This window comes from Chiloscyllium plagiosum, unplaced genomic scaffold, assembly GCF_037043375.1.
Source record: "Chiloscyllium plagiosum isolate Xiang-an unplaced genomic scaffold, Cpla_swu_hap1 HiC_scaffold_20, whole genome shotgun sequence".
NCBI classification, from domain to species: Eukaryota; Metazoa; Chordata; class Chondrichthyes; order Orectolobiformes; family Hemiscylliidae; genus Chiloscyllium; species Chiloscyllium plagiosum.
The window spans coordinates 62,300,480-62,314,784 of NW_028270158.1; the positions used below are offsets into that span (position 1 = coordinate 62,300,480).

Consider the following 14,305-nt stretch of genomic DNA (forward strand, 5'->3'; position numbering starts at 1 on the left):
GACACAATTCCCTCTCATGCAGTGTAACATACTCTCTTCTCATACTGTGTCAAAGTTGCCATTACTTTGGCATTCCTGTAAATTGATCTGATGTGTGCAAAAAAAGTTCTGAAAAACATTGGTTTTTAAGGTAGTATTGCTGAAAATAGCACAATGAAAATTAAAATTATGACAGTGAACATTTTGGACAAAAACAGGCAGAATCGATCATCTCAACCACTTCCTGCTCTGGTGACCCGGGGATGTAAGCTACAAGGTTCAAGCTGGATGCAATTCTGATAGAAATGGCTGAATTTCTGGGCCAGCACAAATACTCTTGTCATCTTTAAAACTGCAACACTTTCACAGGGAGGCCAGTATGATACAAGCAAGTATTACAACTTTAATAAAGGTGGCTCAGTGGTTAGCATTACAGTCTCACAGGATCAGGCTGGAGTTAGATTCTAGCCTCGGGCAACTGTCTGTGTGGAGTTTGCACATTCTCTCCATGTCTGTGTGGGTTTCCTCAGGATGCTCTGGTTTCCTCCCACAGTCCAAAGATGTTCAGCTTAGGGTGGATTGACCATGCAAAATTGCCCATAGTGTTCAGGGAAGTGCAGGCTGTGTGGATTAGCCATGGGGGATGCAGGGTTACAGGGATGAGGTGTGTGTGTGTGTGTGTGTGTGTGTGTGTGTGTGTGTGTGTGTGTGTGTGTGTGTGTGTGTGTGTGTGTGTGTGTGTGTGTGTGTAATGCTCTTTGAAGGGTTAATGTGGACTTTATGGGCTGAATGGCCTGCTTCCACATCATGGGGGTTTTATAATGTGTCTTGGAGTTTGTCATAACATAATGTTTATGCTGTACATCTTGTTATTTCTTTTTAAGTTAAATTTACCAATAATATTGCTGCTAACTTCACATCTCACCTGTCACGTGAATATCCCTGATGGTCTTTTCTCCCCAGGAATCACGGATGTGAAATTCGGTTTCATTGGCTTTGGCGATGAAGGCGTTCATGAGCAGCACCTGCTCACTGTAAAGAGAGAGAATTCATCATCATGGCACTTGGCAAAGGAGCTGGGGTGAGGCTGTAAAATGAATCACTTTTGAGACTATCGCTACTGCTAAAGCGAACTCTTCTGGAAAATAAAATCCAGTAGTGTTCGATTAAAGTGATGGAAGGTGTCATCTACAGTGCTATCAAACAGCACCTGCTCAGCAATAACTGGCTCAGTGACACCTAGTTTGGATCCCTCTGGGGCCACTCATTTCAGCCTTAGTTCAAAAGAGTTGAATTGCAGAGGTGAGGTGAGAGTGACAGCCCTTGACATCAAGACTGCATGCGACTGAGAATGGCATCAAGGAGCCCTAGCAAAATTGAAATCAATTGGCATCAGGGGCAAGGTTTCTGCTGGTTGAGTCATGCCTGGCACAAAGGATGTTGGTTGTAGTTGTTGACGGTGGTCAATTGTCCCAGCTGCAGAACTTCTTTGCAGGAGTTCTTCATGATAGTGTCCTAGGCTCAACCATCTTCAACTGTTTCAGCTCCTCCGTTATAATGTCTGATGTTTGTTAACGATTGCAACATGCTGAAACAGTCTGTGTTCAAATGCAACAAGAGTCTGGACAATATCCAGGCTTGGGCTGACAAGTGGCAAGTAACATTTGTGCTTTACAAATGCCAGGCAATGACTGTCTCCAATAAGAGACAATCTAATCAGTGTCCCTTAACATTCAATGTTGTTATCATCACTGAATCTCCTGCTATCAAGGTTGCGGGCTTACCATTGACCAGAAACTCAATTGGACTTGCCACATGAACACCGTGTCTATAAGAGCAGCTCAGAGGGTAGGAATGCTGCAGTGAGTGACTCACCACCTGTCTCCCCAAAGCCTGTCCATTGTCTACAAAGTACAAAGTCAGGAGTGTGATGGAATACTCCCGTCTTGCCTGGACAGATGCAGCTCCAACGACATTCAGGAAATTTGATACCATCCAGGACAAAGCAGCCCACTTGATTTGCATCACATCCACAAGCATCACTCCCTCCACCACCGACACCCAGTAGCAGCAGTGTGTACTATCTACAAGATGCACTGCAGAAATTCACCAAAGACGCTTAGAATGCACTTTCCAATACAAGACCACTTCCATCGAGGACAAGGGCAGCAGATGTGTGGGAAAACCACCACTTGCAAGTTCCTCTCCTAGGCACTCACCATCATGTCTTAGAAGTATATCGTCATTCCTTCACTGCCGCTGGGTCAAAATCCTGGAGTTCCCTCCTTCATGACACTGTGGATCTACCTACAGCACATGGACTGCAACGATTCAAAATTGTAGCTCACCGTCACCACTTCTCAAGGGCAACTAGGAATGGGTAATAAATGCTAGTCCAGCCTGCAGTGCCCACATCCCACAAATTAAAAAAAAATGTCCCATTTGGCCCGGATAAATGGTCCATTGGAAACATCCTCATAAAAGAGTTTGCTCTGTTAAATCATACTATTTAATAGTACTAAATATTTTAATGATGCATCTGGGGGAAGGTGCAGTTAGACATACTGCTGTCCTTACAGTCTCCAAGGTAACCTCTCACTAGATCAATTCAATTCTTATGATTTTTACCCCACCCGATTGATAGACGATTTTGTCCTTGTATTTGGCAGCCTCCAGTGATAGATCCATAAGAGAATTAGGCTCAAAGGCAAAAAACAGTCTCTCATGCCATTTTTGGGGAGTTTCTACCAGTAACACAAACAAGTTGTTTTCTCACACCAGGGAAACTCCCATACACTTTGAGGCCTTCCTCTGATTCTAATCACCCTTCAGCCCCGTATCTCATCGAAAGCTCAGTCTCTCACCTACAATACATTTCAGGCCTCCACGTCCTTGATTCATTCATTGCTCCTTCCTCATGTGATTGGCCTCTTCTAACTCTAAATAAAATTTCTAAGTAGCGTCATGGAGTCATCGATTCATACAACAGGGAAACAAACCTTTCAGTACAACTCGTTCACACTGACCAGGAATCTCAATCTGACTTCGTCCCATTTGCCCAGCCTAGATGATTGGGGTACCTTCTGGAGAAGGTGGGACCTGTACATGAAGGACGGGTTACACTTAAACTGGAGGGGCACCAATGTTCTGGGCAGATTTGCTCAAGTGCTTCAGGAGTGTTTAAACTAGTTTGGCAGGGGGATGGGAATCAGAGCTAGAGATAAGAGGAGAGGGTAATTGTCGAACGGGCTGAAATAGAATGCAGAGAGTCTGTCAGGAACGATACACATTCGGTAGGGCAAAGGAATGGATTAACCTGTGTCTGTTTCAATGCAAGGAGTGTCAAGAATAAGAGTGGTGAACTTAGAACTTGGATCAGTACTTGGAACTACGATGTTGTGGCCATAACGGAGACATGGATTTCATGGGCAGGATTGGTTGTTGGATGCTCCAGGGTTTAGATATTTTAAAAAGAACAGGGAGTGGGGTAAAAGAGGAGGGGGAGTAGCATTGTTAATGAGAGAGTGCATCACAGCTGCAAGAAAGGAGGTTGTTAAAGAGGGTTTGTCTACTGAGTCAGTGTAGGTGGGAGTCAGTAACAGGAAAGGAGCAGTCACTTTATTGGGTGGTTTCTATCGACCTTCCCCAATAGCAGCAGAGAGATGGAAGAACAGATTGGACAGCAGATCTTGGAAAGGTGCAGATGTAACAGTTGTTGTTATGGGTGACTTCAACTTTCCCAATATTGATTGGAACCTCCTTAGTGCTGATGGTCTGGATGGAGCCAATTTGTGTCAGGTGTGTCCAGGAAAGATTCCTGACTCAATATGTAGATACGCTGACTAGGGGGGAGGCCATATTGGATTTGGTGCTAGGCAATGAGCCAGGCCAGGTGTAAGATCTCTCGGTGGGACAGCATTTCGGTATCAGTGACTATAACTGCCTCACCTTTACCATAGCCATGGAGAGGGATAGGAACAGACAGTATGGGAAGGTATTTAATTGGGGGAAGGGAAATTATACTGCTGTTAGACAGGAGCTGTGGAGTATAAATTGGGAACAATTGTTTTACGGGAAATACACAACAGAAATGTGGAGGTTTTTTGAGGAGCACTTGTTGCAAGCGTTGTAAAACTTTGTCCCACTGAGATAGGCAAGGAATGGGAAGGTGAAGGAGCCTTGGATGACAAGAGAAGAGGAGCTTCTCGTCAAGAGGAAGGAGCAAGCTTACTTAAGGTTGAGGAAGCAACCTGTGGCACAGCTTTAGAGGATTACACGGTAGCTAGGAAAGAACTGAAAAATTGGCTGAGGAGAGATAGGAAGGGGCATGAAAAAGCCTTGGTAGAAAGGTTTAAGGAAAACCCAAAAGCATTCTACACTTACTTGTGGAATAAGAGAAAGATCAGAGAGAGGGTAGGGCCGATCAGGGATATTGGAGGGAACCTGTGCCTGGAATCTGAAGAGGGGAGGCTCCTAAGTTTTTTTTGCTTCAGTATTCATTAGAGAGAGGGACTTTGTTGATCTTGAGAACACCGTGGAGCAAATTAACAGGCTTGAACAGATTGATATTAAGGATGTGTGTGTGCTGGAAATTCTGGGAAGCATCAAAATAGATAGGTCCCCAGGACCAGGCCCGATATATCCAAGGTTACTATGGGAAGTGAGGAATGAGATTGCTGCACCTCTGGTGATGCTCTTTGCATCCTCACGCTACGTGGGAGTAGTACTGGCTGATTGGACAGAGGCGCATGTTGTTCCTCTATTCAAGAAAGGGAATAGGGAAATCCCTGGGAATTACAGACTAGTCAGTCTTACGTCTGTGGTAAGCAAGGCGCTGGAAGGGAATCTGAGAAATAGGATTTTTTTTATTAAAGATGGGTTTGTGAGGGCAGGTCATGCCTCACAAGCCTTATTCAGTTCTTTGAGGATGTGACAAGTCAAGTTGACGAAGGTGGAGCAGTGGATGTGGTATATATGGATTTCAGAAAGGCATTGGCTAAAGTTCTTCATGGTAGTTAGGAGGTATGGGATACAGGGAAATTTGGCATTTTGGCTTTAATTAACAGGTGGATTGAGTTTAAGACCTGCGAGGTTTTGCTGCATCTCTATCAGACCCTCATTAGACCACACTTAGGATATTGAGTCCAGTTCCGGTTGTCTCATTATAGGAAGGATGTAGATGCCATGGAGAGGGTGCAGAGGAGATTTTCCAGGATGCTGCCTAGATTGGAGGGCTTCTCTTATGAAGAGAGGTTGAGATAGCTCGTGCTTTTCACACTGGAGACAGAAAGGAAGAGAGGCGACTTGATAGATATGTACAAGGTAATGAGAGGCATAGATACAGTAGATAGCCAGAGACTTTTCCCCAGGGCAGAAATGGCTGTCAGGAGGGGGTCAAAATTTTAAGGTGATTGGAGGAAGGTAGAGGGGAGATGTCAGAGGTAGGTTCTTTATGCAGAGAGTGGTGGGTGTGTGGAATGTACTGCCAGCATTGATAGTAGAGTCAGAGACATTAGGGACATTTAAGCGACTGCTAGACAAGCACATGGACAGCAGTAAATTGAGGGGTGTGTAGGTTAGCCTGATCTTAGATTAAGATAAATACTCGGCACAACATCATGGGCCGAAGGGCCTGTACGGTGCTGTATTGTTCTATGTTTACCTTAAGCCTATGTCCTCTAGTTTTGACCTCGCCCAACCTCGGAAAAAGACCTTGACTATTCACCCTCTCCTTGTCCCTCGTAAACCTTTATAAATTCAGCCCTCAGTGTCTGATGTTCCAGGGAAAAAAGCCCCAGACTGTTCAGCCTTTCCTATAACTTAGCCACAAGAGGTTAGCATAAACTTGGCAAGCATAATTTTATGATTTCTAAAAAAAAAATCTCAAACAAAAACAGAAGTAGCTGGAAAAGCTCAGCAGGTCTGGCTGCATCTGTGCAGAGAAATCAGAGTTAACGTTTCTGGTCCGGTGAACTTTCCTCAAAACACAAGCAAGACCCTTCTAACGAAGGGTACCGGATCTGCAACGTTAACTTTGATTTCTCTTCACAGATGCTCCCAGACTGGCTGAGGTTTTCCAGCCACTTCTGTTTTCGTTTCTGACTTAGACCGGCATCCGCAATTCTTTCAGGTTTTTACCTTAAATCTCAACCCTCCACTGTGCTTCCAACTTGCCTAGTCCTGGTTCAAACGAGAGCCCGTCCTACAATGGGAATCACTCTGCCCTCAGGTACCGTGGATTGATTATGGTTTGAATCTGACACTCTGGGGCTCACATACTACATGAATGGTAAGTGTACGAATGATCCACAGACTTAGGTACCACTGTTTTCTGTAGAGACAAGATTTCCAGGACAACCTGTTCCCCCTCTCACTCCACCCACCACCAGCAGACAGAATTGTGAGAAGGTGAATAGGACTGATTGATATTTGCCCCTTTGGAATTCCGTGTGTGATCAGAGTAGAGGTGAAGCCTGGAGGAGTTGGTATTCTGATCGTTTTGATTGGGTTCATCCCTAAACAGGGATTGTGCAGAAGAGTTTGGTGAAGAATGTTAAACTCTCAACACTGAATGCCTCACGCATGTTTCATTTCTCCCAGTAACCTGTTGTTCAACCGCAATATCTCATACAACATGCCGGCTGTTGTAACTCTGGTAACACAGTGGCCTTTCCGTGTTGAGGCGGTCAAGAGTGCAGTTCTACTGACTTGCTCCACATGTCACCGAAACTATGAGGTAACTTCATTGTAATAGCACCGCAGTAACTGAGATTAGTCTGAGTAAATACTCATTGCCAATGTTTCATCAAAAATAAAGAATGTCTGTGTTTAATTGCACTGGCTGTTTTCATTGCTGTTTTCTCTTTCACCTTGCAGTAGCTACAACAACTCAGTCCAATTCAAATTATCTGCATAAACGTAACCGATGCTTCCTGGTTGACTTTAATTGATATTCTGAACTGATAGGAGGAGTTCAATCCAGTTAAATAATACAGCCTGACTCACTAATGGCTTCCTCCAGTGCAGACCGTGGTGTTGTCACTGGACAGTAATCCGGAACTCCCAAGTTAATGTTCTGGGGACATCAGAGGAAGTGATGGATGTGGCACAATTACAACATTTAAAAGACATTAGGATAAGTACATGAATAGGAAAGGTTTGGAGAGATATGGGCCAGGAACAATCAAGGTGGGACAAGTTTAGTTTAGGAATATGTTCAGCATGGACTGATTGGACTGGAAGGGTCTGTTTCCATGCTGTATGACTCTATGATGATATTTGAATTCTATAAAACTCTGAACTGAAGAGCTAGTTTAATCGTGACCATTGTTGATCTGGTTCATTAATGTCCTTTAGGGATGGAAATTTGACATCTACTCCTGGTCTGGCCTACAGGAATCACAGCAATTTGGTTGACTCTGAACTGCCCTCTAGGCAATTGGGAATGGGCAATAAGTGCTGGTCTAGCCTGAGAGTTCGATATCCTGGGGAGAGAAAACAAAAAAATGACAAAAAAAAAACATTTGAAGTGTTAGCAATAACAGCCAGGCTGTGTGTTAGAGTTTTCCCTGCTCCGTGTGTGTTGCTATAATACAATGAGTGTTTCCTCAGACCAATCCTTGCTTTGCCTCGTGCTAAAATGTCAGGATCACAACTTGTAACTGGTGCTGCAGGATCATTCCTGTTGCGAGAAGAGGGAGTTCCTTCCAAGGAAGTAGTGGGGATGACTGAGCAGCAGCCTTACCTGGTCAGGCCTACATGTGACTCACAGCTCCCCAACAGTGGTGTCATCTTGTAGCTGCCCTCTGAAATAGCCTTGCAAGCCTTCACCTGAAAAACAATTAGGGATGGACATATCCCGTGAAAGAATAAAACAAAATGGTCGATGTATGGTATAGTATATTTTTGTCACTGGCCTGACTTCAGGAATAATGCTGCAATTGAAAGGTGCTTGAAATTTGTCTTGTTCTTCCCAGATGCTGTAGTTCACGGCACCACAAATAATTTGTTTTCTCAGTTGTCTGAAGACACTTTGCAGACCTTGCTGACATCATCGGGAATCATATTACACGTTCTAAAGGACATGAGGCTCCAGCATAAGAGTGGAGAGAGCGACAGCAGTGTTGTTGGTTTGGACGACAGCAGTGTCTTTAGAGTCAGCAACAGTGGAAGCCAACCATTTAAAACATCACACCATCACGTTGCAGTAAGTTTAACATTGTTTTGTTCACACAAACCTTGGTAAATGCCTAGAACCTACTGCCAGAGGTGGTGGTGGAAGCATACACAATAGCAGCATTCAAGAAGCAACTGGACAAGCACATGAATAGGAAGGGAATAGAGAGACCTAGATCCTGTAAGTGCGGACAGTTTTAGCATGGAATAGCAAAGTGTGTCAGCATAGGCTCGGAGGGCAAAAGGGCCTATTCTTGTGCTGTATTGTTTTTTGTTTCAAAAGAACGATTCACTTTAAGGGAGAAGAGTACCTCTTAATGTCCAGCAGATTCAGTTTCCATCAGCAAATGTGTATTCATTACCCATGACGAGAAATCATCAGTTTTATCTTCAACCATTGCCTGGGCCTGTAGGTCAATTGCTTCAGACTTGCTAATATCAGGTAGCAAGTTTGCTAACGCACACCGTGAGTTTATCAGCAGTGCCCATCATAGAATAACTAATTTCATCCTCTTCCTTGTATGTCAGTTACAGAGGTCTAAAATCAATTGTTCTTGACTAAATCTGTTAAGAAACTTGAATTTTTGTTAGCGCGATGCTGCAATTTCCCTTTTACGATTGTGTAATCTTTATAAATATACCTTAGTGAAGCTGTGGATAAGTATGGTCCAATGGCTGTTCAGTGCAGCTGAAGCGTTGAGATTGAGATTTGGCAGTGACAAATACAAGTCTTATGGGAATTCATCCATGAAATTGCTTCACACACTGGCATTATGCCAGTTAGAGAGCTTTTAAAGCAACGCTACAATGCAATTAGAATTGGAATACGTTTTCAAGCAACCCAGCATCATTTCATCATTGCCAAAGCTGAGAGTTAACCTTTGAATATCTATCGACACTGTTGTTCAATCTTTATATCACCTCTGTCTACAGAAGCTAATCTGTTTCTTAATTGAATGCTTCCCTCACTTATTGACCCATTCTAATCAGATCTTGCCCAAGTTTCTTTTCATTCATGGGATTTGGGCATCGCTGGCTGGGCCAGCGTTTATTGCCCATCCCTTGTTTGCCCCAGAATGGTGATGGTGAGCTGCCTTCTTGAGCCACTGCAGTTTTTGGAGTGTAGAGACGCCTACACTTGCTGTTGGACCCAATGATAGTGAAGGAAAGATGAAATAATTCCAGGGTCAGGACGGTGAGTGGCTTGGAGGGGAACTTGCAGATACATAGTAACTCATTCCTATATATCTGCTACCCGTTTCCTCTGGATGGTAGATGTGTTGGGTTTGGAAGGTGCTGTGTAATAACTCTTGGCAAGTTTCCATAATACACCTTTTTAAAATAATACATACTGCTGTCAATATGCATCAGAGGTGGGGGGAGTGAATGCTGAAGGTAGAGAAGAGTGCTTATCAAAAAGGCTGCTTTGTCCTGGAATGTATTGAGTTTCTTGAGTGTTGTTGGACCTGCCAGTGGGGAGTATTCCATCACACCCCTGGTTTGTGCTTTGTAGCTGGCGGACAGACTTTTAGAAAACCTCCAACTTCACTTCCTTCAATCTCTACTCTGTTGTAACTATTTACGTGATGAATCCTAGAACTTTGTACACTAGTATTAATGAGCTAGTCATCGCAGTGTCATTAACACGCCAACACACAATTGTGATTTCTTTCTGGAATATCTGCTGAATACTTTTCATTTTTGTCTTCTAGTTGCCTGCTGAGGATGTGTGTCTGGCTGCAGCAATCAAATCAGGAGGTGCAGTGTTTGATTCTTCAAAGTTCATCTCACAAAGTGAAAATTTCCTCCAATTATTTAGTCACCGAGTCACCAGGAATCATAAGGACAGCAAGTGTGAAACTTGCCAGCCCACTGCAGGTTGAAATGGTTTCACGCTTGCTATCTGAGTTGACTGCCTTTAGCAAAGAGAATGTCCAATAATTATAGTGCGAGGAGCACATAATGAGAAATGTATCCTACAGACTGTAACACCCATGGAATTAAAGGTCTTTTTTTCACATTCATAACATTATTGCAGACCACATCATCACGCGTTACTCGAAGATAAAAATGATTGCAAGTGAATGATTCAAGCAGCATACATTTCAGTCTGTGTCTTATTTGTACTGTCAGCCTATTGTTGGATTTATTTTCCTAGCACAGCAGTGGGAGAATATTTTTAATACTCCACAAATCATTGTTGATCTCTGTACAAAATATCCTTGAAGGTTCACCAGAATTAATCAATGTGGATGATAAGTGGAAGCTAAGCCGGGCAGGTAAAACGCACTTCAGAAAGGCAAGCTCGGAAACTCATGGTCTGACATTTCAGCTGAACAAAGATGGTTAGTCTAACTGTGCTGCACAGATAACTGTGTCTGGGCATATGCCATCCATGCAATTTAATATGGGCTGTCAGCAAACATTTGATTTCTTCATTTTCAACTTATTGAATTTACTGAATCGTTCTGCAGTAGAAACAGACCCAAAGGCTTGGAGCTGCTGAAGAAGCACAGAACAGCAGGACTTATTTTATAATGGGTGATAGAATATGTTTGATAAGTTCATCATGCAAGAAATGGTCTTCCGCAAATTTGACTTGCAAATCTTGAAATAATATTGAGGTCCAAAATCCTTTCAAACATAATTTACAGAGCGCAGGGTCCACATTATTGGGTGAATGTTGCATTGTGCTGTGATAGTTTGTCAGTCTTGTTGAGTTTACTCTTGTTCACAATGGGTGTCAAAAGCTGGTTGGCTTACCAAGCAAGGTGAAGAGATTCAGTCACTTGAAAGAACAGCGATTCTATCACATTCACTGGCAGGCATGATCAAGTAGCAAGAAACATTCTGGTTAACATGGCAGTGAAATTATATCTACTGCTCCTTCAATAAAGCTGCAAATCTTAGCAAGCACCTTCATTAATCCAATTAGATTAAATTAGTTATGGAAATAATATTCAGAAGATCAAGGAAGACAACAGTTCGTTGAGTAGCAGTAATAGTTTACTACCCGAATTGTAAATATCTCAATTTTGCATAAAATGTGTGCCTTTTTATTTTGTCTCTCAATTAATACTGTAACTACATTCCTTATCTCTGACACACTTTGTTATAATTAAATTAATACTGGATTTTTTGGTAAAGGTAGATTATCAATTTCAGTGAGGTATGTTATCAGTAAGTGAATTGTAGCTATCATTTCCCCTTTAGACATTGAATGTCCTGAAATACAGCTTTCATATTTTGTGCTGGCTTGAGGAATGTATAAATAGTATGACCTGCAGGTTTTCTTTGTTTGTTCATTAGATTTCAAAAATGTGTAATTCAGAGAAAGCAACGTTTTGATTATATCTTGTAATTCTCAGTTTTCAGTTTTGTTTCCTTCTACTAGTGAAGTTACTTTATTCGAACGTTGTGATAAGTTTCATTCATTATAATTCTGCAGTTGGAGGGGACTAAATCTTGCACATGTTTTCAATGTCATATTTCTCCCATACCTCATCAATACCATGCACTTTTATATTTGGTTGTGTTTATGGATTTTTTAAAAATAAAATTAGGTTAGAACTTCCAGTGTGCACCTAGTTTTAATTTGGAAGTGGTTTGGTTTGTTATTAATTTATGGAGAAGGATTATCAAAGCATGCTATGTCTTGTACGAGGCAGATATAAACGAAATAAATTTCAGATTCAAGTTGGGTTTGTGCAACCCATCCTGTCACGGTTTCTGTTTTGTTTGATGTTCTTGACAAAAAAAAATTCTCTTTCAAAATCCCATGGTGATTACCATACATCAGTCTGGTTAAAACGGAATCCGAAACATCTCTCTGTCAAACTTGCATCAACATCTAGCAACATTTTACCAACTAAGATCAGGCTCATTTTAATTTTCTTATAAAGAATTTAGATAATGCCAGTATTAAGGAGCAAAGGATTTTTCTGTTCAGATTCACACATTAAAGCAGCTTATCACTGACCTAAATGGGCTTCACTGTGTAAACATTGAAGCTTTTTTGAAATAAGTGGTGGTGGATGGCTTGATCACCATTTTAACCTCCCACCTGGTTGGTATTTCCATTGGGTTCCATTGAAGGTTAAAGCTGGCACATAATGAGGCAGCACTGCCTCTTTATATTCAGGCAGGTACCTGGTCTATGCTTGAACTATCTTTTAATCCTTAGGAACATAGCAAATAGGAACGGGATTAGCAATTCAGCCCACTGACTTTGCTCTGTGATCGTAGATCATCATCAATATCAATGCCATTTTCCTGAATTATCGCCATATCTGTAACATTAGAAATTTATTGATCTCTGTTTTGAATCTATTCCAAGTCTCAGCTTCCCTAACCCCCTGAGATGGAGAATCGCAAAGATTCTCTACCCTCTGACTGAGAATACTATGGCCATTTCTGACCAGTCCACCATTTATTATCTGTCTCTAATTGTCTTTGAGAAGTTGGTGGTGAGGGGCCTTCTTGAATCACATTAGCCATAGTGCCGTTAGGGAGACAGCTCCAAGATTGTGACCCTGTGCCATTGAAGTGATGGGATGACTTGTAGCTTGGAGGGAACAGCCACAGCCTTGCTGTGTTCAGTCCTCTCAGTGTCACAATGGATGGCTGCTGCTGTGGAAAGCGAGTTACCGAAATAGATTCTGCCACGCTCGAGACCAGAATCACGCCAGATTTTGGATATTTCCCGGTATTGGGCAGAGCAGTTATAAACAAACTGGGTTGGGGAGTGGAGGATGTCAGAAGTCACTTGAGTAGGCAATAGAACCATGAGTGAAGTGGTAAAGCTAGGAACTAGTCTGGAGCAATGCCTTGTCGACAAAGTGCCAACATGAATTGTCCAAGTAACTTACAGGTGTTTGAATTTAATCAATTAAAATTGCATGACAAACTTTGAAACTTGTCCAGTTTTCCTGATACCACCAGTTTTCAGGTGTTTGGATTTGAGGTACTCTGTCTGTAAAAACAGTTGTGGTGCATTGTTGGTGCTGGGACTGAATGCAAGTGGATGATGAGCTGATCAAGTATAGTGTCCTGCTTATTGGACAGCATCAATGCAAACACAAAGCATTGGATCGATCTTCGTTTCTGTGCCCAGGAGTTACAGACAAGGATGTGGACCCAATATGGAGAGGCAAATGGGAAAGGAAGGACTGCATACACTTCAAACAATAGAAGCAGGTCAGCATTCACTTGTCTGTAATGGGCTCTTGTAGCACAGTGGTAGTGACTTTAACCACTGGGCTAAGGAAAATGCAAGTTGACGTCCCACATGGTACACAGATGATTTACAAACAAATGCTGACCTATTATTTTCATCCAGTCGCAAAGCAATAGCTTTCAGGGAGATGAAGAACGAACAATCATCCTCGAAGATGTTTGCACACTATGAACCAAGCAAGATCTGGTATTGACATGTGCTGCCTCCCCCCATATGGCTGTGGTGTGGAGATGCTGGTGTTGGGCTGGGGTGGACAAAGTCAGAAGTCGCATGAAGTTATAGTCCAACAGGTTTATTTGAAATCACAAAAGCTTTCAGAGCGTTGCTCCTTCATCAGGTGAAATGACTTGCCCGGATAGAGAAGGAAGGTTTGGCAGTCATATTGGACTCTGGAAGTTCCATCAATACATAAATTTGTAATAATTATGAACCACTAATCCCTGCTGGCTCTACTTAAAGAAGACAAGGCAGTGTCACCCATAGCTTCAGGTCAAATTCAGCAGTGGGCTCTAATACTAACTACATATCATTACAAAGCGGAACACCATCCAGGAGGCCGAGTCGTAAATGCAGATGCATTGAGCTGCCTCCCACTGGTAGGTACACCACCAGTAGTACCGCCACTGGAAGAGTCTGTAATGTTTTTAAATTTTCTGGATACACTTCTAGTCACAGCTGACAATAGCAGACATTGGATGCAGAAAGATCTGAACCTGGCAAACTGAAACAGCTGCTGGTGATGGGTGTAACCAAGGGCCATCAAAACCAGAACTGAAAGCGTTTTGGACCCGGAGAGACCAGATGACAGTAGAGAGTGGCATATTATTATGGAGAGCAAGAGTGATTGTCCCAAGTAAAGGTCACCACCAGATCCTGGCTGGAGTCCACCGGGGTCATCCAGAAATTTATAAAATG

General features: G+C 42.6%; 1 protein-coding gene across 2 annotated transcripts in view; it reads left to right on the forward strand.

Moving 5' to 3' along the window:
* apoltp (apolipoprotein lipid transfer particle homolog) overlaps positions 1 to 11,724 on the forward strand; it is a 394,813-nt gene extending 383,089 nt beyond the window's left edge. For both annotated transcript variants that reach the window (XM_043711128.2, XM_087998023.1), the window contains 4 exons: positions 943 to 1,060; positions 6,580 to 6,715; positions 7,997 to 8,185; positions 9,867 to 11,724. In XM_043711128.2, coding sequence (XP_043567063.2) covers positions 943 to 1,060; positions 6,580 to 6,715; positions 7,997 to 8,185; positions 9,867 to 10,037 — 614 coding nt within the window. In that variant the 3' untranslated portion in view covers positions 10,038 to 11,724. The remainder of the gene's footprint in view (positions 1 to 942; positions 1,061 to 6,579; positions 6,716 to 7,996; positions 8,186 to 9,866) is intronic.
* The last annotated feature ends 2,581 nt before the right edge of the window (positions 11,725 to 14,305 follow it).